General features: G+C 36.2%; 2 protein-coding genes and 1 pseudogene across 3 annotated transcripts; all 3 read right to left on the reverse strand.

The window, feature by feature from the left end:
- The window catches only part of LOC133632351 (protein NipSnap homolog 1-like), a 302,488-nt pseudogene that overhangs the window by 194,032 nt on the left and 82,284 nt on the right, over positions 1-26,172 (reverse strand).
- Positions 3,980-9,501, reverse strand: LOC133631872 (uncharacterized). The gene is made up of 3 exons (XM_062024042.1): positions 9,283-9,501; positions 6,450-6,938; positions 3,980-4,982 (listed from the first exon to the last, which is right to left on the reverse strand). Exons 1-3 carry the CDS (start codon positions 9,455-9,457, stop codon positions 4,525-4,527), a joined length of 1,122 nt encoding a protein of 373 aa, XP_061880026.1. The 5' UTR covers positions 9,458-9,501; the 3' UTR covers positions 3,980-4,524.
- On the reverse strand, positions 10,960-26,149 carry LOC133631874 (zinc finger and SCAN domain-containing protein 2-like). Of its 2 annotated transcripts, XM_062024044.1 has the most exons (3): positions 26,092-26,136; positions 25,891-26,029; positions 10,960-13,378 (listed from the first exon to the last, which is right to left on the reverse strand). In XM_062024044.1, exons 2-3 carry the CDS (start codon positions 26,018-26,020, stop codon positions 12,477-12,479), a joined length of 1,032 nt encoding a protein of 343 aa, XP_061880028.1. In that variant the 5' UTR covers positions 26,021-26,029; positions 26,092-26,136; the 3' UTR covers positions 10,960-12,476. The 2 variants fall into 2 exon arrangements, with proteins under 2 accessions (XP_061880028.1, XP_061880027.1); XM_062024043.1 differs by having other exon boundaries at positions 25,891-26,149.

The raw sequence follows: 26,172 nt of genomic DNA on the forward strand, positions 1-26,172 counted from the left end.
GTATAATTAATATAATTATTTTATTTGTTACTATATATATATATATCAATAATATACTATATAGTTAAAATATATATAGTTGAGGTTTCTGTGGTTTACCCGAGAGCGAATATATGTTAGGTCAGGAACCAACAAAGAGGCTATTTCATCCCTACAAGCCTGTTTCGCAGGTTTCTCTACTCTTCAGGGGATTTTATTTCATTTTATTTTATTTAATGCATTAGTTATGAGCAAAATTAAACATTTAATTATCTTATAGTTATTACTCTACTATGTATACATTAGCAGTACTACAACAAACTTTAACTTTTGAACTTTGTACAATTTAAAATGTTTCTTTTTTCTGCGCAACACATTTAAAGTAAAACAACAGAGAATAATGAAAAAAACTCAAAAATAGTACAATTAATAAATAATAAATATATTTGTTGTATAATTAATATAATTATTTTATTTGTTACTATATATATATATCAATAATATACTATATAGTTAAAATATATATAGTTGAGGTTTCTGTGGTTTACCCGAGAGCCAATATACGTTAGGTCAGGAACAAACAAAGAGGCTATTTCATCCCTACAAGCCTGTTTCGCAGGTTTCTCTACTCTTCAGGGGATTTTATTTCATTTTATTTTATTTAATGCATTAGTTATGAGCAAAATTAAACATTTAATTATCTTATAGTTATTACTCTACTATGTATACATTAGCAGTACTAAAACAAACTTTAACTTTTGAACTTTGTACAATTTAAAATGTATCTTTTTTCTGCGCAACACATTTAAAGTAAAACAACAGAGAATAACGAAAAAAACTCAAAAATAGTACAATTAATAAATAATAAATATATTGGTTGTATAATTAATATAATTATTTTATTTGTTACTATATATATATATCAATAATATACTATATAGTTAAAATATATATAGTTGAGGTTTCTGTGGTTTACCCGAGAGCCAATATACGTTAGGTCAGGAACAAACAAAGAGGCTATTTCATCCCTACAAGCCTGTTTCGCAGGTTTCTCTGCTCTTCAGGGGATTTTATTTCATTTTATTTAATGCATTAGTTATGAACAAAATTAAACATTTAATTATCTTATAGTTATTACTCTACTATGTATACATTAGCAGTACTAAAACAAACTTTAACTTTTGAACTTTGTACAATTTAAAATGTATCTTTTTTCTGCGCAACACATCTAAAGTAAAACAACAGAGAATAATGAAAAAAACTCAAAAATAGTACAATTAATAAGTAATAAATATATTTGTTGTAATATAATTATTTTATTTGTTACTATATATATATCAATAATATACTATATAGTTAAAATATATATAGTTGAGGTTTCTGTGGTTTACCCGAGAGCCAATATACGTTAGGTCAGGAACAAACAAAGAGGCTATTTCATCCCTACAAGCCTGTTTCGCAGGTTTCTCTACTCTTCAGGGGATTTTATTTCATTTTATTTTATTTAATGCATTAGTTATGAGCAAAATTAAACATTTAATTATCTTATAGTTATTACTCTACTATGTATACATTAGCAGTACTAAAACAAACTTTAACTTTTGAACTTTGTACAATTTAAAATGTATCTTTTTTCTGCGCAACACATTTAAAGTAAAACAACAGAGAATAACGAAAAAAACTCAAAAATAGTACAATTAATAAATAATAAATATATTGGTTGTATAATTAATATAATTATTTTATTTGTTACTATATATATATATCAATAATATACTATATAGTTAAAATATATATAGTTGAGGTTTCTGTGGTTTACCCGAGAGCGAATATATGTTAGGTCAGGAACAAACAAAGAGGCTATTTCATCCCTACAAGCCTGTTTCGCAGGTTTCTCTGCTCTTCAGGGGATTTTATTTCATTTTATTTAATGCATTAGTTATGAGCAAAATTAAACATTTAATTATCTTATAGTTATTACTCTACTATGTATACATTAGCAGTACTAAAACAAACTTTAACTTTTGAACTTTGTACAATTTAAAATGTATCTTTTTTCTGCGCAACGCATCTAAAGTAAAACAACAGAGAATAACGAAAAAAACTCAAAAATAGTACAATTAATAAATAATAAATATATTTGTTGTATAATTAATATAATTATTTTATTTGTTACTATATATATATCAATAATATACTATATAGTTAAAATATATATAGTTGAGGTTTCTGTGGTTTACCCGAGAGCGAATATATGTTAGGTCAGGAACAAACAAAGAGGCTATTTCATCCCTACAAGGCTGTTTCGCAGGTTTCTCTACTCTTCAGGGGATTTTATTTCATTTTATTTATTTTTTATTTTATTTAATGCATTAGTTATGAGCAAAATTAAACATTTAATTATCTTATAGTTATTACTGTACTATATATACATTAGCCGTACAAAAACAAACTTTAATTTTTGAATTTTTTACAATTTAAAATGTATCTTTTTTCTGCGCAACACATTTAATATCATGATTTTATTTGTTATTATATATTAATAATATACTATATAGTTAAAATATATATAGTCGAGGTTCACATTAATTGCTTGGCAGTAATAATGCATTAGTTATGAGCAAAATTAAACATTTAATTATCTTATAGTTATTACTGTACTATGTATACATTAGCCGTACAAAAACAAACTTTAATTTTTGAATTTTTTCCAATTTAAAATGTTGTATCTTTTTTCTGCGCAACACATTTAAAGTAAAACAACAGAGAACAACGAAAATAACTCAACACAACAAAATAGTACAATTAATAAGTAATACATATATTTGTTATGTAATTAATATCATTATTTTATTTGTTATTATATAATAATAATATACTATATAGTTAAAATATATATAGTCGAGGTTTCTGTGGTTTATCCGTTATACAGTGCTCAATATCGAGAGCGAATATACGTTAGGTCAGGAAAAAATGCAGAGGCTATTTCATCCCTACAAGCCCGTTTCGCAGGTTTCTCTGCTCTTCAGGGGATTTTATTTTAGTTTGTTTATTTTTCATTTTATTTAATGCATTAGTTATGAGCAAAATTAAACATTTAATTATCTTATAGAGAAAATACATACTCATACAGTAGTACAGTTGGCACAGTACAGTACACGGACAGTTAAAATTTAAACATTTAACATGTGACATTTCTAACTATTTTGAACCGAAATAGTTCATGCACACTCAGGAAAATTATTCAAAATTACAATAAAAAATGTTTTGGCTGGGGGCCGGGCTGTATATATATTCTTATATATATAACGGTAGTGTATATATATATATATATATATATATATATATATATATATATATATATATACACTACCGTTCAAAAGTTTGGAGTCACATTGAAATGTCCTTATTTTTGAAGGAAAAGCACTGTACTTTTCAATGAAGATAACTTTAAACTAGTCTTAACTTGAAAGAAATACACTCTATACATTGCTAATGTGGTAAATGACTATTCTAGCTGCAAATGTCTGGTTTTTGGTGCAATATCTACATAGGTGTATAGAGGCCCATTTCCAGCAACTATCACTCCAGTGTTCTAATGGTACAATGTGTTTGCTCATTGGCTCAGAAGGCTAATTGATGATTAGAAAACCCTTGTGCAATCATGTTCACACATCTGAAAACACTTTAGCTCGTTACAGAAGCGACAAAACTGACCTTCCTTTGAGCAGATTGAGTTTCTGGAGCATCACATTTGTGGGGTCAATTAAACGCTCAAAATGGCCAGAAAAAGAGAACTTTTATCTGAAACTCGACAGTCTATTCTTGTTCTTAGAAATGAAGGCTCAAACTCAAAATTGTTTGGGTGACCCCAAACTTTTGAACGGTAGTGTATATATATATATATATATATATATATATATATATATATATATATATATATATATATATATATATATATATATATATATATATATATATACATATATATATTCCTTGCACACTAATTGACTGAAAGAGCACGCACTTGGCGCGATGATGTCATGTTATGGATGGGAAAATGCATTTTTAGGCCATATAATTTGCCTGAGCGGCTCGTAGACCCCGAGAGTAACAAGAGGTTGCCTTGTTGCCTTTCCATCCATCCAATTTCTACCGCTTGTCCTTTCCATTAAGAAAAACAAACTAGTTTTTAGTGTAAGTTTGCTGGTTTCAAGAAATGTAATGCCGGCCGCATATCATTATGTCAAGATAATGGCAATAGCATTTACTTCATTTAAGAATATTTTTCAACATATTGAGAAAAAATATCTATATATTTTTTTTCTACCAAGAAAAGTGCATTTGTTATTAGTGAGAATATACTTATTTTAAGGTATTTTTTGGGTTCATTGAGGTTAGCTAATTTGACTTGTTTTGGAAAGTCTTGACAAGCCAAATTTTCTTGTTCTATTGGCAGATAAATGTCCTTAGTTCAAGTAAAATACCCCTAAATTTTGTATTTTTTTTTCTTGTTTTGAACACTGACTTTTTGCAGTGTGGGCTCTAACCGACGCCGAACACAATGCTGTGTCGACGGCGGAAGGATCCCAGCCACCCGTTGGACGCCTTGAAGTCATCCAGCCCAAGTTGAGCGGCCAGTTCTCGGGCCTTGTCCTGGAGGAGCTTCCCGCTTAGGGGCAGCGTGCGTGCGGCGGCGTCCTTGAACCACTCGTAGAGGACGGCGTTCAGTTCATCGTTGGCGGTCTTCCTGCCTCTCCTCTTGCGATCCAGCGGCACGTTGCTTCTGAACTGCTGGATCCACTCCGCCCGGCGCTTGATGATGTTGAGGACCTGCGTGCGGCCACAGCGGTGCCCTTGAACGCCGAGCATCCTGGCGATGGAGCGGGCGCTCATCTTGTGCTGGTCGTGCATCTCGATGACCTCCATCTTCTTGTCCAGGGAGAGGGGAAAGCGGCCGGGTCTCGCGGCGGTCGGCGCCATGGCGGACTGGCACGTCGAAGCTGGACAGGATGACAGCGGGAGTAGAAAGTTGCTGCTTGCTGATTCATTGACAGGAATATGACCACCTTCAAGCAAGGGTCTTCATTATTAGCTCTTATTTATCCAATAAGCAAACTTAAATAAGGAAGAATGCACAAAACAATATTGTAGCAAGTTTGTCCTAAAATAGACTAAACAATTACCGTATATTTCAGACTATAAGGCACACTTAAAATCCTTCCATTTCCTCAAAACTCGACAGTGCGCCTTATAACCTAATGTACGGAATAATTCTGGTTGTGCTTACCAACCTCCAAGCTATTTTATTTGGTACATGGTGAATGTCACTGTTTAATTCCTTGCTTCTTGTCTGTTTAATAGTTAAAGTTAAAGTGCCAATGATTGTCACACACACACAAACACTAGGTGTGGTGAAATTTGTCCTCTGCATTTGACCCATCCCCTTGTTTCACCCCCTGGGAGGTGAGGGGAGCAGTGGGCAGCAGCGGTGCCACGCCCGGGAATCATTTTTGGTGATCAAACCCCCAATTCCAACCCTTGATACTGAGTGCCAAGCAGGGAGGTAATGGCTCCCATTTTTATAGTCTTTGGTATGACTCGGCCGGGGTTTGAACTCACGACCTACCCATCTCAGGGCGGACACTCTAACCACTCGGCCACTGAGTAGGTAGATGTCATCGGTGTTTGAACCTGACAGTTAGTTTTGTCAGCGACTCTTTTATCTTTTTCTCCCGTGTACGTTCTCATGTGCGCCTTGAAAGAACATGCCGGAGAAAAGGCGTCGTAGAAAACTGAGCATAAAAGGTAAACAAGCACACACATATCTATATATTGTTGTGTCGACCAGCTCTTCCTCCGAGGGATTCTAAGCTGTTGGTCATTCCCGAATTCTTAATTGGCACATAAGCTGATGTCTATATTCAATCACCAGGCAGTAGTTGGTATTTTGTAGTTTATTTTCAAATATTTGAGAATAGAGACCAGCCTCGAACAACACATACAAGTGCGTAGCCCAAGTTGATCTGAAAACTTCCCGGAAAACACTCTCCTCTTCAATATCTCCCCCCGCCCTCACTTGTCTCACCTCAAACACATGCTCATTGTGTCTCTTATCTTGAGTCGGCCTGGGAAGCAAAGCAAGGAGGATTCCTCCTCTCTGCCTTCTACTTCAAGGCCGGCCCCAGTGCAAGCACTTTGTCATTAGATGATTTGAAAGTAAAAGAGTACAATATGGAACATTAGCTATTTGTAATATGACTGTGAAAGTAAAGAAGTAACACAAAAATATGGATTTATGAAAATATATATATATATCCTTAAGTTCTCATGTGTGATCGCACGCTTGTTTCTCGAGGCAATCTTATACCACAAACTGAGCATGTAATGGGTTTTTCTCCTCATGTAGCGAGTCAAACAATGTTCAGAAGAGCTTTTCTCACAAACTGATCATAGAAAACATTTTTTACCTGTCTTCTTTTTAGAGGGTTTAGAGTGTTTGCGGTCAATGTGAGACCTCGTATCCCCTTCCCGGTCTGTATCGCTGCTCAGAGGTTCATTGGTGTCTCCATCCTCACTATCTGATAGTGGAGCTAAGAGGTTATCTGCTTGAGATCCTCCACAGTGGTCTCCAGCAGCCTTTGTCGTCATGTGTTGAATTAACCTGCAGCTTGGAGGCTCCGCCCCTCTGTTCTCCTCACGTGGACTGTGATGAAGCTGTGAGGACTCGGGTGGTTTCTCTTCATGGGCTTCAGTCTTCACAGAGACACCAGTCAGCGGCAACTTGGTGAGATCAGCTTCCTCCAGCCCGAGTACATACTCTCTCTCCTGAGTGATCCAAAGTTCCTCCTCTTCCTCTTTAATGTGGGGGGGCTGTGGAGCCTCCTGCTTCAAAGTGGGGCTCCGCCTCTGCGACTGAGGGGGACGTTCTTCTTGACAAGCAATCATCTGCTGGACGTCTGCAGGACACAAACGATACAAACACATCAGCGTTGGCAATTTAGCTACTTTGTTGCTATATTTAGTGAGTATTCATTTGTTCTCATCTTATTGGACCCCAGTTGTTCTTGTTTCCGGTTCCCAACAAGTCTTGATTCCGGTCCTTTTAAGAGGCAGGGTCAAATATTTACTTTGAATATTTTTACGAAGTTTCTTTTCCCAGAAGTCTCACTATATTTATGAAAACCTGATTTAGAAACAATTAGACATATCCTGTTGTTTATGACGATCCGATGTTACATAAGTGGTATCGACCGACCGCTCCCTGTATGATCAGTATCAGAGCTTGGTCCGCATTGCCGGCAGTAAGTCGGACACGTTTCCAGTGAGGCTGCCCTTTGTCACCCATTCTGTTCATAACTTTTATGGACAGAATTTCTAGGCGCAGTCAGGGCGTTGAGGGGATCTGTTTTGGTGGCTGCAGGATTAGGTCTCTGCTGTTTGCAGATGATGTGGTCCTGATGGCTTCATCTGGCCAGGATCTTCAGCTCTCACTGAATGGGTTCGCAGCCGAGTGTGAAGCGACTGGGATGAGAATCAGCACCTCCAAGTCAGAGTCCAGGGTTCTCGCCCGGAAAAGGGTGGAGTGCCATTTCCGGGTTGGGGGGGGAGATCTTGCCCCAAGTGGAGGAGTTCAAGTACCTTGGAGTCTTGTTCACGAGTGAGGGAAGAGTGGATGGTGAGATCGACAGGCGGATCGGTGCGGCGTTTTCAGTAATGCGGACGCTGTATCGATCCGTTGTGGTGAAGAAGGAGCTGAGCCGGAAGGCAAAGCTCTCAATTTACCGGTCGATCTACGTTCCCATCCTCACCTATGGTCATGAGCTTTGGATTATGACTCAAAGGAAAAGATCACGGGTACAAGCGGCCGAAATTTGTTTCCTCTGCCGGGTGGCGGGTCTCTCCCTTAGAGATAGGGTGAGAAGCTGGGAGGAACTCAGAGTAAAGCCGCTGCTCCTCCACATGGAGAGGAGCCAGATGAGGTGGTTCGGGCATCTGGTCAGGATGCCACCCGAACACCCCCCTAGGGAGATGTTTAGGGCACGCCCGACCAGTAGGAGGCCACGAGGAAGACCCAGGACACATTGAGAATACTATGTCTCCCGGCTGGCCTGGGAACGCCTCGGGATCCCCCGGGAGGAGCTGGACGACGTGACTGGGGAGAGGGAAGTCTGGGCTTCTCTGCTCAGGCTGCTGCCCCCGCGACCCGACCTCGGATAAGCGGAAGAAGATGGACGGATGGATGGATGGTATCGACCGATACCAATCATGTATTAACTGTTCATTTCTTGTATATTTTTTTTAGACAGTGCTATTGACAGTCTAACAGTTTCAACACAATATTTAAACTTTATGTCTAGAGGGCTCACTTAAAGTTACAAATGTGAAACTCAGCATTTAGAACATTGTAAACAGTATTTTATTATCTGGCTATAGAAGTATTTGATTTATGATTAAGAATCGCGGGAATTTATGTACCCAAAACCAATTAACAGCAACAAACAAGGATTTACAGTATAACGCTATTATATAACATTTATGAAGACATATTAAGTAGTTCTCTTTTATTTTTGGCAAAATAACAAAACAGCAAAGCCAGTATTAAATTGTTGACTATTGTTATATTAATTTAGATCAGGGGTAGGGAACCTATGGCTCTCGAGCCAGATGTGGCTCTTTTGATGACTGCATCTGGCTCTCAGATAAATCCTAGCTGACTTAACACGGTAAGTAATGAATAATTCCGCTGGTAGTCACAGTGTTGAAAATAACGTTCAAAATACAAAACATTCTCATGTATTTTTAATCCATCCATCCGTTTTCTACCGCACCCGTTCAAGAAATCGCATTAATGGCAGGAAGTATTTTATTTATTATTGGTTATCCTCAGAATAACAATGTTATTAAAAATAATAAAATACTTATTTTACTCTAAAAATGTTGGTCTTACTTAAAAATGTATTTTTTTTCCAGTGTTAAAAAATATTATACAGCTCTCACGGAAATACATTTTTAAAAATATTAGGCTTTCATGGCTCTCTCAGCCAAAAAGGTTCCCGACCCCTGACTTAGACCATGGCACTGCTTGTCATGGAGTCCAAACCAACCTGGTTTCAGAGACTTGAAATATCTCAATGAGTCACTTGACTAAACATTCTATCAATTTAGTTGACTAAAACGTTGTGAAACTTTCCACCCCTCTGCAACCCCAGATTTCATTGACAAAAATCCATTATTTTGTCTCCCATAATCAACAGACAAGACAAATAAATGATGTTTCATTTAGTAGGTTAGTAAACATACCTTCAATGTGTAGCACAATGTCACTTTTGCTAGCAGCCTCCAGTTGTTGTCGATGTCGCTCCTTCTCTCTTCTTCTAGAAAGTTCCTCCTCGTACGACGCGATGGTTCTTTCAAACAGCGCGAATATTTCATCGGCCGCCGCCATGAGTCGCTCCTTCACCAACTCTTTCAGCATGTTTAAAGTTCCTGAACTCGGTAACAGTCGGTCGCCTTCGCCCTTTGTCGGGAAAATGTTGCTAACTTCCGCCCTCTTTCCTTCTTCGAGTGAAGTTTTCCGGAAGCCGGGCGTGCGTGACGTCACGCCATGAAAAATCAAATGAACAGCTTGAAAAAGCTCATCATAAAATAATACACGCAGTAACTCACACGTCAACGAGCAAGGTTGACCAGGGAAACCGGAGACTAAAAAGATAACGTTAGCCCACACAATACTCCGAACATCGCCATCTTGTGACGTGCCTACGTGGCGGCCATCTTGGTAGGGGCGGCTTTCCAATGCAATACAATGCAGTGCATATTGAAAATAAATCATAACTTCCTCAATTATCAACATCTTTCCATGTGGTTTACTTTAATGACAACTTCAAAACATATGCTATTAATACACATATTTTTTAGGGATTTTTGCATACAGCGTACTTTGCAACCGTATGCAGGAAAATGTTGTCCAACAATGGAATACTTTGGCCACTTTGCTGCTACTAACTTAGGCTCGCCGTAGGCATTTAGTTCAAAGAGATGTGATGTATCTCCATCCATCCATCCATTTCCTACAGCTTGTCCCTTTCGTGGTCACGGGGGGTGCTGGAGCCTATCCCAGGTCCACTCGGGCACACCCTGGACAAGTCGCCATGTATCTTGTTAAATCTAATCAATCAATATTGTAATAATTACCCAAATAATACAATTAACAATTATTGGGGTATTTACCATAACAAGTAAATAGATATAGAAAAATGTATTACATTTGGGGTATCTATTTACCTATGTATTGTTGTTACTGTCACTTAGTACTTGTATATTTATGTGCCTAAATATGGGTAAACGTATGTACGTTTGTGCTAAAAAAAAATGTGTTCATAGGTGGAATTATCAATCATATTTTGAAATGAGACCAGTAAATTAATCATTGTATAGAAGATAAACCTATTTACCTATTTATTGTTATTACTGTCACTTAGTACTTGTATATGTATGTGCCTTAATATGTGTAAACATATGTACGTTTGTGCAAAAAAAAAGTGTTTATAGGTGAAATTATCAATAATATTTTGCAATAAGACCAGTAAATTAATCATTGCATAGAAGATAAATCTATTTACCTATTTATTGTTGTTACTGTCACTTAGTACTAATATGTGTAAACATATGTATGTTTGTGCTAAAAAAAAAAAAGTGTTTATAGGTGAAATTATCAATAATATTTAGAAATAAGACCAGTAAATTAATCATTGTATAAAATATAAATCTATTTACCTATTTATTGTTGTTACTGTCACTTAGTACTTGTATGTGCCTATATATGTGTAAACGTATGTACGTTTGTGCTAAAAAAACAAGTGTTTATAGGTGAAATTATCAATAATATTTTGAAATAAGACCAGTAAATTAATCATTGTATAGAAGATAAATCTATTTACCTATTTATTGTTGTTACTGTCACTTAGTACTAATATGTGTAAACATATGTATGTTTGTGCTAAAAAAAAAAAAGTGTTTATAGGTGAAATTATCAATAATATTTAGAAATAAGACCAGTAAATTAATCATTGTATAGAAGATAAATCTATTTACCTATTTATTGTTGTTACTGTCACTTAATACTTGTATGTGCCTAAATATGTGTAAACGTATGTACGTTTGTGCTAAAAAAAAAAGTGTGTTTATAGGTGAAATTATCAATAATATTTTGAAATAAGACCAGTAAATTAATCATTGTATACAAGATGAATCTATTTACCTATTTATTGTTGTTACTGTCACTTAGTACTTGTATGTGCCTATATATGTGTAAACGTATGTACGTTTGTGCTAAAAAAAAAGTGTTCATAGGTGGAATTATCAATCATATTTTGAAATGAGACCAGTAAATTAATCATTGTATAGAAGATAAACCTATTTACCTATTTATTGTTATTACTGTCACTTAGTACTTGTATATGTATGTGCCTTAATATGTGTAAACATATGTACGTTTGTGCTAAAAAAAAAAAGTGTTTATAGGTGAAATTATCAATAATATTTTGAAATAAGACCAGTAAATTAATCATTGTATAGAAGATAAATCTATTTACCTATTTATTGTTGTTACTGTCACTTAGTACTTGTATGTGCCTATATATGTGTAAACGTATGTACGTTTGTGCTAAAAAAACAAGTGTTTATAGGTGAAATTATCAATAATATTTTGAAATAAGACCAGTAAATTAATCATTGTATAGAAGATACATCTATTTACCTATTTATTGTTGTTACTGTCACTTAGTACTTGTATGTGCCTAAATATGTGTAAACGTATGTACGTTTGTGCTAAAAAAGTGTGTTTATAGGTGAAAATATCAATAATATTTTGAAATAAGACCAGTAAATTAATCATTGTACAGCTTGTAAATCTCCACTGTGTGCGATGGAATGCGCCGTAGAGGTGTCGGTTTCTCAGATCTTGGACAGCCACAGGAAGGGCCTTATCAGGGAATGCCCAAATAAATGGGGAGGCGTGGAACTTTTTCCTCAGAGCGTGGGGTGACCTGTACGAGGGTGCAGGTCCAAATTGAATCCTGTCTCTGTTTGATTCCTTGCTTCTTGTCCAGTTTAATAGATAGTTCGGTGTTTGAACCTGGCAGTTGGACTCCGCCAGCGCTGCCCTTTGTCACCGATTCTGTTTACAACTTTTATGGACAGAATTTCTAGGCGCAGTCAGGGTGTTGAGAGGATCCGGTTTGGTGGCTGCAGGATTAGGTCTGTTTTTTTGCAGATGACGTGGTCCTGATGGCTTCATCTGGCCAGGATCTTCAGCTCCCGCTGGATCGGTTCGCAGCCGAGTGTGAAGCGATTGGGTTGAGAAATCAGCACTTCAAAGCCAAGTCCATGGTTCTCGCCTGGAAAAGAGGGAAGTCTGGGCTTCTCTGCTTAGGCTATTGCCCCCGCAACCCGATTGTGGCTATGCGGAAGAAGATGGATGAAGAAGAAAACATTTATTCTCCGTTGTGTGCCAACATGTGCGCCGTCAAACTTTTCTGGTAGCAAAAACTTTTGCCGCAAACTGAGCATCGAAAAGGTTTTTCCACTGCGTGCGTCGCCAAGTGCGACGCCATGTTCACCTTCTGAGTGAACCTCTTGCCGCAAATTGAGCAACTGAAGGGTTTTTCTCCTGAGTGCGTTTTCATGTGCGCGACCATGTTTGATTTCTGAGAGTAGCTTTGGCCGCAAACTGAGCAAATGAAAGGTTTCTCCCCGGTGTGCGTGCGCATGTGTCGGGCCAGCGTGTAGCTGTAGGCGAATTTGTCGCCACAAACTGAGCAACTAAAGTGTTTCTCTCCGGTGTGTGTCAGCGCGTGTCGGGTCAGGTTACTCTTATGGGAAAAGCTTTTGGCACAAACCGGGCATGAAAAGGGTTTTTCTTTTGAGTGCGTCCACCTGTGTCGAGCTAAATTACTCTTGTAATAGAAGCTTTTATCGCAAATTGAGCAGGTGAAAAGTTTTTCATGCGTCTTCTTTTTGGAGCACTGTGAGTCGGCGTGAGTCCTGATATCGCCTTCCCGGTCTGTATCGCTGCTCAAAGCATCTTGGGTGTCGTCCCTGTCTCCGTCCTCAGGAGAGTGAGACGTTATGTCGTCACTATCTGATAGTGGAGCTAAGAGCTTGTCCACTTGTGATCCCCCACAGTGGTCTCCCTCAGCCTCTGTTGTCTCCTGTTGATGTGAGCTGCTGCTTGGAGGCTCCGCCCCTCTGCGATGAAGCTGTGAGGACTCGGGTGGTTTCTCTTCATCATCTTCTATCTTCACAGAGACACCAGTCAGTGGCAACTGGGCAAGATCAGCCTGAGTGGTCCACAGTTCCTCCTCTTCATCTTTAATGCAGGGGGGCTGCTGGACGTCTGCAGAAGACAAACAACACTTTAGTTTAAAAAAAATAAAGTCAATCATTAAAGGCCTACTGAAAGCCACTACTACCGACCACGCAGTCTGATAGTTTATATATCAATGATGAAATCTTAACATTGCAACACATGCCAATACGGCCGGGTTAACTTATAAAGTGACATTTTAAATCTCCCGGGAAATATCCGGCTGAAACGTCGCGGTATGATGACGTATGCGCGTGACGTAGTCAGTTTAACGGAAGTTATGGTACCCCGTATAATCCTATACAAAAAGCTCTGTTTTCATTTCATAATTCCACAGTATTCTGGACATCTTTTGCAATTTGTTTAATGAACAATGAAGGCTGCAAAGAAGACAGTTGTAGGTGGGATCGGTGTATTAGCAGCGGACTACAGCAACACAACCAGGAGGACTTTGTTGGAGAGCAGACGCGCTAGCCGCGACCTCACCTTGACTTCCTACGTCTCCGGGCCGCCAAACGCATCGGGTGAAGTCCTTCGTCCTTCCGTCGATCGCTGGAACGCAGGTGAGCACGGGTGTTGATGAGCAGATGAAGGCTGGCTGGCGTAGGTGGAGAGCTAATGTTTTTAGCATAGCTCTGTGAGGTCCGGTTGCTAAGTTAGCTTCAATGGCGTCGTTAGCACAGCATTGTTAACCTTCGCCAGCCTGGAAAGCATTAACCGTGTAGTTACATGTCCACGGTTTAATAGTATTGTTGATTTTCTATCTATCCTTCCAGTCAGGGGTTTATTTCTTTTGTTTCTATATGCAGTTAAAGCACGATGCTATCACGTTAGCTCGTAGCTAAAGCGTTTCGCCGATGTATTGTCGTGGAGATAAAAGGCACTGAATGTCCATTTCGCGTTCTCGACTCTCATTTTCAAGAGGATATAGTATCCCAGGTGGTTTAAAATACAAATCCGTGATCCACAATAGAAAAAGGAGAGAGTGTGGAATCCAATGAGCCAGCTTGTACCTAAGTTACGGTCAGAGCGAAAAAAAAAATGTATTTCACTGCATTCTAGTCCGTCATTCTAACGTTCCTCATCCACGAATCTTTCATCCTCGCTCAAATTAATGGGGTAATGGTCCGAATAGCTCTAGCTGCGTTGAAAACAATAGGAAAATATGAGGGAGTAGAGACAACGTCACGCTACTTCCGGTAGGGGCAAGGTTTTTTTTTATCAGAGACCAAAAGTTGCGAACTTTATCGACGTTGTTCTATACTAAATCCTTTCAGCAAAAATATGGCAGTATCGCAAAATGATCAAGTATGACACATAGAATGGATCTGCTATCCCCGTTTAAATAAAAAAAAATCATTTCAGTAGGCCTTTAAATAGAGTCGGGCGCTAAAACCATAATAATACACCTCGTGATGTCAATGAAAAATGTGTTAGATAAAATGTTTTTTCGTCTGCGCAGGAAGTGGCCACTGACCAGTGCGGAGTGACACGCTAACAGCCAATCAGGTAACAGTACCAACTGTCATGTTTGGTTGTCTGGCGGCTGATTCTTTGCATGGAGCGAGAAGAGAAAGTGAAAATGAAGAAATTGCGGATAAAAGCAGGAAAAGTCACCTGGACAATATGGCAGTTTTTAGGATGTTTTCAAAGGGACCGTAGTTGAACCAATGTGGTCTGTAAATGATGCGAGGCGCTCGTCCCCGCCAAGACCGGTTATGCAGCTTACCCTTTAGAGCACAGCTGTAACTTCTTGGCAATAAACCGGCAGAAAATAGTTCTTCTCAGGTTTCGTTATGTTCACGTGGACCCCGGACTTAAACAAGTTGAAAAACTTATTTGGGTGTGTGGAGGGGGGGGGCGTGCCCTGCGGACCTGCAGCGAAGCGGGGTATGCCAGGACCGGCTTCGAGATCAGCGACAGGTGCGTAGATGGCCCACCCGGGCCTGGTTATCTAATCACCTGTCGCTCTGTTAAAAGGCAGCAGCCAGGAGTAGAGAGGTGTCGGAGCTGGAGTAAGAGCGAGAGCAAGCCTGAGACGGACACACAAACTATTGCTGGAAAGCAAGAGACAGTCTTTATTGGAAAATAAAACTATATTGTGAACCTGAACCGGGCTGTCATGTCAGTGCTTGGTGGTCCGAAGAACCCCCTGGAGGGCAACTTCCACAGGGTGTTACCATTTAGTGTACAGAATATGTACTGTACTGTGCAATCTACTAATAAAAGTTTCAATCAATCAATCAATCAATCACATTTTGCACTGTTTTCTTACCCTTTATCAAACATTCCTTACGTATTCCTAATTTAGGCGCTTACTGTGAAATGTTCAATGTGACTTTACAATTTTGTTTACATTGTTTGAGTGTTTTCCATGCTTGTGTTGACATTTCCTTTCTTGTTATAACTAGAGGAAGGCTTTATTTGAAATAAAAATGTTGACATTTCATGTTTTTCACCTGATAGATCATAAAAAATATCAATAAGTATCGTTATAAAACACGTATATCGTGTTTCAGCCATATCGCCCAGCCATGGTATCACATGCAAAGTCTGAGTTGCCATTGGTACATTTTGCCGGCTCCTTTAAAATACAGATGATGTTGCAGCTCTTTATTTATTTCTTTATTTAGGCAAGGCATTCGCGGAGTGCGCCGGAACATCTGCACCCAATATGAGTCCCAGAGTCAAGATGGTTTGAGGACAAACAGGCAAAAATCCTGTGGGACTTCCAGATTCTGGATGGCCAACCATCCTGACTTTGTGGTGTCTCAAACTGATATTGATACCGGATATCAGTCCGATTTGAGCAAACAAGCCCTGGATTATACTGGGTGCTTATATATTATATATTTTCTGATAAAAGCGGTCCTGCAGCGTGTTTACTGCTGGACAGTTGACCTCTAAATGTCCGCCAACACGCACACAAGGTCGGTCTTTCCTTTGGTTTTAGTCAAGTCATTTACAAAAAGGTAAACATGCTCGGCCAGGGATGTCAAAGTGGTTTTCATTGAGGGCCACGTGGCAGTTATGGCTGCCATCACTTGTAACAGTGAATAATGTATGAATTTGCCTCTGGATTTCATTATTTATTATATAAATAGTTTTAAGTATACTGTTGATTTTACAGTTAAAACTTTACATTTACAACATTTTACTGTAAAATAGTGGGTTTTTTTTTAAAATTACAACATTTTACTGCCGCTTGTAACAGTGAATAATGTATGAATTTGCCCCTGGATTTAATTAATAATTATATAAATTGTTTTAAATAGACTGTTGATTTTACAGTTAAAACTTTACATTTACAACGTTTTACTGTAAAATAGTGTTTTTTTTCTTTTTTTTACAACATTTTACTGCCGCTTGTAACAGTGAATAATGTATGAATTTGCCTCTGGATTTCATTATTTATTATATAAATAGTTTTAAGTATACTCTTGATTTTACAGTTAAAACTTTACATTTACAACATTTTACTGTAAAATAGTGGGTTGTTTTTTTTAAATTACAACATTTTACTGCCGCTTGTAACAGTGAATAATGTATGAATTTGCCCCTGGATTTAATTAATAATTATATAAATTGTTTTAAATAGACTGTTGATTTTACAGTTAAAACTTTACATTTACAACGTTTTACTGTAAAATAGTGTTTTTTTTCTTTTTTTTACAACATTTTACTGCCCCTTGTAACAGTGAATAATGTATGAATTTGCCTCTGGATTTCATTATTCATTATATAAATTGTTTTAAATATACTGTTGATTTTACAGTTAAAACTTTACATTTACAACATTTTACTGTAAAATTGTGTTTTTTTTCTTTTTTTTTTTTTCTTTTTTTTTGTAAAAAAAAATTTTTTATTTTATTTTTATTTTTATTTTTTTTATTTTTTATAATGTCTTTTTTTTTTAACAACATTTTACTGTCGCTTGTAACAGTGAATAATGTATGAATTTGCCTCTGGATTTAATTATTCATTATATTAATTGTTTTAAGTATACTGTCGATTTTACAGTTAAACTTTACATTTACAACATTTTACTGTAAAATAGTGTTTTTTTCATTTTTTTTTTTACAACATTTTACTGCCGCTTGTAACAGTGAATAATGTATGAATTTGCTTCTGGATTTAATTATTCATTATATAAATTGTTTTAAGTATACTGTTGATTTTACAGTTAAAACTTTACATTTACAACATTTTACTGTAATATAGTGTTTGGTTTTGTTTTTTACAACATTTTACTGCTGCTTGTAACAGTGAATAATGTATGAATTTGCCTCTGGATTTCATTATTCATTATATAAATTGTTTTAAGTAGACTGTCAATATTACAGTTAAAACTTTACATTTACAACATTTCACTGTAACCTAGTATTTTTTTCATTTTTTTTTACAACATTTTACTGCCGCTTGTAACAGTGAATAATGTATGAATTTTCCTCTGCATTTAATTATTCATTATATAAATTGTTTTAAGTATACTGTTGATTTTACAGTTAAAACTTTACATTCACAACATTTTACTGTAATATAGTGTTTTGTTTTGTTTTTTACAACATTTTACTGCCGCTTGTAACAGTAAATAATGTATGAATTTGCCTCTGGATTTCAGTATTCATGATATAAATTGTTTTAAGTAGACTGTCGATTTTACAGTTAAAACTTTACATTTACAACATTTTACTGTAATATACTGTTTTTTTTAGTTTTTTTTTTACAACATTTTACTGCCGCTTGTAACAGTGAATAATGTATGAATTTGCCTCTGGATTTCAGTATTCATTATATAAATTGTTTTAAGTATTCTGTTGATTTTACAGTTAAAACTTTACATTTACAACATTTTACTGCAATATAGTGTTTGGTTTTGGGGTTTTTTAAAACATTTTACTGCCGCTTGTAACAGTGAATAATGTATGAATTTGCCTCTGGATTTCATTATTCATTATATACATTGTTTTAAGTATACTGTTGATTTTACAGTTAAAACTTTACATTTACAACATTTTACAGTAAAATAGTGTTTTTTTCATTTTTTTTTACAACATTTTACTGCCGCTTGTAACAGTGAATAATGTATGAATTTGCCTCTGGATTTAATTATTCATTATATAAATTGTTTTAAATATACTGTTGATTTTGAAGTTAAAACTTTACATTTACAACATTTTACTGTAATATAGTGTTTGGTTTTGTTTTTTACAACATTTTACTGCCGCTTGTAACAGTGAATAATGTATGAATTTGCCTCTGGATTTCCTTATTCATGATATAAATTGTTTTAAGTAGACTGCCCATTTTACAGTTAAAACTTTACATTTACAACATTTTACTGTAATATAGTGGGTTTTTTTTTTACAACATTTTACTGCCGCTTGTAACAGTGAATAATGTATGAATTTGCCTCTGGATTTCAGTATTCATGATATAAATTGTTTTAAGTAGAATGTCCATTTTACAGTTAAAACTTTACATTTACAACATTTCACTGTAAAATAGTGTTTTTTTCATTTTTTTTTACAACATTTTACTGCCGCTTGTAACAGTGAATAATGTATGAATTTGCCTCTGGATTTAATTATTCATGATATAAATTGTTTTAAGTATACTGTTGATTTTACAGCTAAAACTTTACATTTACAACATTTTACTGTAAAATAGTGTTTTTTTTCTTTTTTTTTTTTTACAACATTTTACTGCCGCTTGTAACAGTGAATAAAGTATGAATTTGCCTCTGGATTTAATTATTCATTATATAAATAGTTTTAAGTATACTGTTGATTTTACAGTTAAAACTTTACATTTACAACATTTTACTGTAATATAGTGGGGTTTTTTTTACAACATTTTACTGCCGCTTGTAACAGTGAATAATGTATGAATTTGCCTCTGGATTTCAGTATTCATGATATAAATTATTTTAAGTAGAATGTCCATTTTACAGTTACAACTTTACATTTACAACATTTTACTGTAATATAGTGTTTTTTTACAACATTTTACTGCCGCTTGTAACAGTGAATAATGTATGAATTTGCCTCTGGATTTAATTATTCATTATATAAATAGTTTTAAGTAGACTGCCCATTTTACAGTTAAAACTTTACATTTACATTGTACTGTAATATAGTGTTTTTTGTGGGGGGGGGGGGGGATTTTACAACATTTTACTGCCGCTTGTAACAGTAAATAATGTATGAATTTGCCTCTGGATTTCCTTATTCATGATATAAATTGTTTTAAGTAGACTGCCCATTTTACAGTTAAAACTTTACATTTACAACATTTTACTGTAATATAGTGGGGTTTTTTTACAACATTTTACTGCCGCTTGTAACAGTGAATAATGTATGAATTTGCCTCTGGATTTCATTATTCATGATATAAATGGTTTTAAGTAGACTGCCCATTTTACAGTTAAAACTTTACATTTACAACATTTTACTGTAATATAGTGTTTTTTTACAACATTTTACTGCCGCTTGTAACAGTGAATAATGTATGAATTTGCCTCTGGATTTAATTATTCATTATATAAATAGTTTTAAGTAGACTGCCCATTTTACAGTTAAAACTTTACATTTACATTTTACTGTAATATAGTGTTTTTTGTGGGGGGGGGGGATTTTACAACATTTTACTGCCGCTTGTAACAGTAAATAATGTATGAATTTGCCTCTGGATTTCCTTATTCATGATATAAATGGTTTTAAGTAGACTGCCCATTTTACAGTTAAAACTTTACATTTACAACATTTTACCTTAATATAGTGGGGGTTTTTTTACAACATTTTACTACCGCTTGTAACAGTGAATAATGTATGAATTTGCCTCTGGATTTCAGTATTCATGATATAAATAGTTTTAAGTAGACTGTCGATTTTACAGTTAAAACTTTACATTTACAACATTTCACTGTAAAATAGAGTTTTTTTCATTTTTTTTTTTACAACATTTTACTGCCGCTTGTAACAGTGAATAATGTATGAATTTGCCTCTGGATTTCATTATTCATGATATAAATGGTTTTAAGTAGACTGCCCATTTTACAGTTAAAACTTTACATTTACAACATTTTACTGTAATATAGTGTTTGGTTTTGTTTTTTACAACATTTTACTGCCGCTTGTAACAGTGAATAATGTAAGAATTTTCCTCTGGATTTCAGTATTCATTATATAAATTGTTTTAAGTAGAATGTCCATTTTACAGTTAAAACTTTACATTTACAACATTTTACTGTAATATACTGTTTTTTTGGTTGTTTTTTTTACAACATTTTACTGCCGCTTGTAACAGTAAATAATGTATGAATTTGCCTCTGGATTTCATTATTCATTATATAAATAGTTTTAAGTAGACTGTCAATTTTACAGTTAAAACTTTACATTTACAACATTTCACTGTAACCTAGTGTTTTTTTCTTTTTTTTTTACAACATTTTACTGCCGCTTGTAACAGTGAATAATGTATGAATTTTCCTCTGCATTTAATTATTCATTATATAAATTGTTTTAAGTATACTGTTGATTTTACAGTTAAAACTTTACATTCACAACATTTTACTGTAATATAGTGTTTTGTTTTGTTTTTTACAACATTTTACTGCCGCTTGTAACAGTGAATAATGTATGAATTTGCCTCTGGATTTCAGAATTCATGATATAAATTGTTTTAAGTAGACTGTCGATTTTACAGTTAAAACTTTACATTTACAACATTTTACTGTAATATAGTGGGGTTTTTTTTACAACATTTTACGGTAAATGTAAAAACAGTACCACTGGGTTTTTTTTTTTTAGGGGGGGGGGGGGGCGGGTTACAGAAAAAGCTGGCAATTTAATTGCCAGAATTTTTGTGTTAAATTGACATTGTTTTTTACAACATTATACTGTTAATGGAAAAACAGTACAAGTTATTTTTTTTATTCTGGCAATTTAGCTGCCAGTTTTTCTACCGTAAAAACAAATGTGCCGTCTTTCCATTTACAGTAATACACCGTTTTATACATATACATTACATATACATTTATACATATACATTTTATACATATACATTACATATACATTTATACATATACATTTTATACATATACATACAATACAACGACAACTGTAGATTTTACAGTCAAAAACTGGCAGTTCAATCAACAGAATTTTGACGCAAAATACAGTAAAAAAAAAAATTCAATTTACTGTAATAAGTACCAATGACACACACGTGGGTGGCCGCGCCCGGGAATAATTTTGGTGATTTAACCCCCGATTCCAACCCTTGATTTAGAGTGCCAAGCAGGGTCCCATTTTTAACGTCTTTGGTATGACTCGGCCGTAATATGCTGTAAAGAACAACGTAAAATGTATCGTCATTTTTATTAATTTGATGGGTAGTTTGCTGTAAAGTTAAGTATTTTTATTTAGACAAAAATGTCTTTGGAAAGTATGATAAAAAATACTGTAATATTTGTTGCAATATCAAATACTATTCAAGTTTAAAAGGTGTGCAATTTCAAGCAGTACATTTATATCTTATATAAATGAAAAAAATGTGAGAAAATATTAAGTACTTTATTGACACATATTATTTCCAGGTGTTTGCGGCCTTGCGTTTGACACCTGTGTGCTAGGCCAGTGGTTCTCAACCTTTTTTCAGTGATGTACCCCCTGTGAACATTTTTTTAATTCAAGTACCCCCTAATCAGAGCAAAGCATTTTTGGTTAAAAAAAAAGAGATAAAGAAGTAAAATACAGCACTATGTCATCAGTTTCTGATTTATTAAATTGTACAACAGTGCAAAATATGGCTCATTTGTTGTGGTCTTTCTTGAACTATTTGTTAAAAAGATATAAAAATAACTAAAAACTTGTTGAAAAATAAACAAGGGACTCAATTATATATAAAGATTTCTACACATAGAAGTAATCATCAATACACTTCTCAAAAGCAAAATTAGCAAAAATATTCCCCCAAATTAACCCATTATGCGATAGATGCAAAGTAGACAACGCAACATTAATACACATGTTTTGCCTGTGTCCGAAGCTAAAGGGGTACTGGAAATCCATCTTCCAAGCACTCTCCACGGTCTTAACAATTCAAATCGATCCACACCCTTTAATTTCAGTATTTGGAATCATTCCTGAAGGGATGGAGCTACCTGTAGGGGGTCACAAAATAGTTGCCTTTACCACCCTCCTCGCACGCCGCCTGATACTGTTGAAGTGGAAGGAAGCTGTCCCACCCTCAGTCTCCCACTGGATGAGGGACGTGCTAGCAAACTTGAAGATGGAGAAAATAAGGTATACATTACGGGGCTCTGAAAACAACTTTTTTTAAAGGCCTACTGAAAGCCACTACTAGCGACCACGCAGTCTGATAGTTTATATATCAATGATGAAATCTTAACATTGCAACACATGCCAATACGGCCGGGTTAACTTATAAAGTGACATTTTAAAATTCCCGGGAAATATCCGGCTGAAACATCGCGGTATGATGACGTATGCGCGTGACGAAGTCCGAGTAACGGAAGTTATGGTACCCCGTAGAATCCTGTACAAAAAGCTCTGTTTTCATTTCATAATTCCACAGTATTCTGGACATCTTTTGCAATGTTTTTAATGAACAATGAAGGCTGCAAAGAAGACAGTTGTAGGTGGGATCAGTGTATTAGCAGCGGACTACAGCAACACAACCAGGAGGACTTTGTTGGAGCGCTAGCCGCGCTAGCCGCGCTAGCCGCCGACTTCACCTTGACTTCCTACGTCTCCGGGCCGCCAAACGCATCGGGTGAAGTCCTTCGTCCTTCTGCCGATCGCTGGAACGCAGGTGAGCACGGGTGTTGATGAGCAAATGAGGGCTGGCTGGCGTAGGTGGAGAGCTAATGTTTTTAGCATAGCTCTGTGCAGTCTGGTTGCTAAGTTAGCTTCAATGGCGTCGTTAGCACAGCATTGTTAACCTTCGCCAGCCTGGAAAGCATTAACCGTGTATTTACATGTCCACGGTTTAATAGTATTGTTGATTTTCTATCTATCCTTCCCGTCAGGGGTTTATTTCTTTTGTTTCTATATGCAGTTAAAGCAAGATGCTATCACGTTAGCTCGTAGCTAAAGCATTTCGCCGATGTATTGTCGTGGAGATAAAAGGCACTGAATGTCCATTTCGCGTTCTGGACTCTCATTTTCAAGAGGATATAGTATCCCAGGTGGTTTAAAATACAAATCCGTGATACACAATAGAAAAAGGAGAGAGTGTGGAATCCAATGAGCCAGCTTGTACCTAAGTTACGGTCAGAGCGAAAAAAGATACGTCCATCGCTGCCTCTCAAGTCCTTCACTGTAACGTTCCTCATCTACGAATCTTTCATCCTCGCTCAAATTAATGGGGTAATCATCACTTTCTCGCTCCGAATCTCTCTCGCTCCATTGTAAACAACGGGGAATTGTGAGGAATACTAGCTCCTGTGACGTCACGCTACTTCCGGTACAGGCAAGGCTTTTTTTTATCAGCGAGCAAAAGTTGCGAACTTTATCGTCGATTTTCTCTACTAAATCCTTTCAGCAAAAATATGGCAATATCGCGAAATGATCAAGTATGACACATAGAATGGATCTGCTATTCCCGTTTAAACAAAAAAAAAATCATTTCAGTAGGCCTTTAAAGTGTGGAGACCTTTTTTGTCTTTTTTTGACCAATCCTCTACACGAGTGCAGGAAGAGCCCTAGATATGTACTTTAATATGACTGCCGACGTTTCAGGCCTTGTCATGCTGCTTCTACAGTGTGTTTCACTTTTCAATTACTTTGTCTCAAGTGCCTTGTATTTAACTTTTTTTTTTTTTTAGTCTGGGTACTTTTGTACTCTTACTTTTGTTTTGAGTGACAGCAGGGGTAGGGGATGAAGAGGGTTTGAATTTGTTGTTAATGTGAATGTGAAAATCAATAAAAAGAACTATGAAAGAAGTAATCATCGACTTAAAGTGCCCTCTTTGGGGATTGTAATAGAGATCCATCTGGATTCATGAACTTCATTCTAAACATTTCTTCCCAAAAAAAGACATCTTTAACATCAATATTTATGGAACATGTCCACAAAAAATCTAGCTGTCAACACTGAATATTGCATTGTTGCATTTCTTTTCACACTTCTTTTTGACAGACATTTGAAAAAAATCTCACGTACCCCTTCAAGTACCCCCAGGGGTACGCGTGCCCCCATTTGAGAACCACTGTGCTAGGCTATGGGTTACTCGGAGCTAGCAGCTACACAACAGCTAAGCACACAGTAGCACACAAGCTAGACATACGTGATAGTCTTTGAAGAATATTGCCGTGTAAAACCGCACATTTGTCAATATAAACAAATATCAAATAATCACCTTCCAGGGGGTGATCAAGGGGATGGGTCAAATGCAGAGAATAATTTTGCCACACCTAGTGAGTGTGTGACTATCATTGGTACTTTAACTTAACTTTTAATTAGATGACCATAGTAACTAATTAGATGACCACCAAGGTGGAGGACAGAGTTAAACAACTTGCACTGAGCCTAGTCTATAAAATCCGCTACACCTCCCTGATACCGAAGTACATGTCAAACTACTTCCTTAACGTAAATGACCGCCATAACCACAACACCAGGGGGTGCTCCACTAACCACGTTAAACCCAGATTCCGAACTAACAAAGGTCTTAACTCATTCTCTTTCTATGCCACATCAATGTGGAATGCGCTCCCAACAGGTATAAAAGAAAGGGCATCTCTATCCTCCTTCAAAACCGCAATAAAAGTTCACCTCCAGGCAGCTACAACCCTAAACTAACACCCTCCCCGGATTGCTAATAATCAAATGTAAACAATCAAATGCAGATACTTTTTCTTTTGCCTTCTGATCTCTCTCTCTCTCTCTCTCTATGTCCACTACTTGATGTCCATATCCCCCCCCACCCCCCTCCACACCCCTGATTGTAAATAATGTAAATAATTCAATGTGATTATCTTGTGTGATGACTGTATTATGATGATAGTATATATGATAGTATATATCTGTATCATGAATCAATTTAAGTGGACCCCGACTTAAACAAGTTGAAAAACGTATTCGGGTGTTACCATTTAGTGGTCAATTGTACGGAATATGTACTTCACTGTGCAACCTACTAATAAAAGTCTCAATCAATCAATCAATCAAAACCATAGTAACTAATTAGATGACCATAGTAACTAATTAGATGACCATAGTAACTAATTAGATGACCATAGTAACTAGTACTTCATGCAAAAGTGCAGATTCCAATCCTTGAATGTTACGTATAGTTGAAGACTTCTGGTAAATATAAAACATGAGTGCACATCACAATGGCAGCTACACTTTACATCTTAAACATCTACAAAAAAATTGGGTGGAATGTCCTGCGGGCCAGATTGAAAAGTTTAACGGGCCACTTATGGCCCCCGGGCCTTAATTTGGATTTTTGGCTGGCAGAGAATATGTGAAACATTGAAGTGGAAGGTCGGCGAACATTTAAAAAGTACCTTTGTCGTCAAACGCAGCAGCTTCAAGTTGTTGTCCATGTCGCTCCTTCTCGCTGGTTCTAGAAAGTTCCTCCTCGTACGACGCTATCGTTCTTTCAAACAGCGCGAATATTTCATCAGCCGCCGCCATGAGTCGCTCCTTTATCATCGTTTTTAACATTTTTGAACGTTTTTTTTTTTTAAACTCTTTATTATGCTCGCCTTTTGTCTGGCGTCTGTTTTGGAGATGTTGCTAACTTCCGCCTTTTTTCTTCTTCGATTGGAATGCACTGATGACGTCAC

Source organism: Entelurus aequoreus, linkage group LG17, assembly GCF_033978785.1.
Source record: "Entelurus aequoreus isolate RoL-2023_Sb linkage group LG17, RoL_Eaeq_v1.1, whole genome shotgun sequence".
Classification (NCBI taxonomy): domain Eukaryota; kingdom Metazoa; phylum Chordata; class Actinopteri; order Syngnathiformes; family Syngnathidae; genus Entelurus; species Entelurus aequoreus.

Excerpts from the sequence above, each read along its gene's own strand:
- LOC133631872 (XM_062024042.1), bottom strand. The coding sequence starts at position 9,457 with ATGCTGAAAGAGTTGGTGAAGGAGCGACTCATGGCGGCGGCCGATGAA. Across the intron at positions 6,939-9,282 it reads CATTGTGCTACACATTGAAG|ACGTCCAGCAGATGATTGCT; the intron begins GTATGTTTACTA and ends TGTGTCCTGCAG. Across the intron at positions 4,983-6,449 it reads ACCCTCTAAAAAGAAGACAG|CTTCGACGTGCCAGTCCGCC; the intron begins GTAAAAAATGTT and ends CATCCTGTCCAG.
- LOC133631874 (XM_062024043.1), bottom strand. The coding sequence starts at position 26,050 with ATGTTAAAAACGATGATAAAGGAGCGACTCATGGCGGCGGCTGATGAA. Across the intron at positions 13,379-25,890 it reads TGCTGCGTTTGACGACAAAG|ACGTCCAGCAGCCCCCCTGC; the intron begins GTACTTTTTAAA and ends TGTCTTCTGCAG.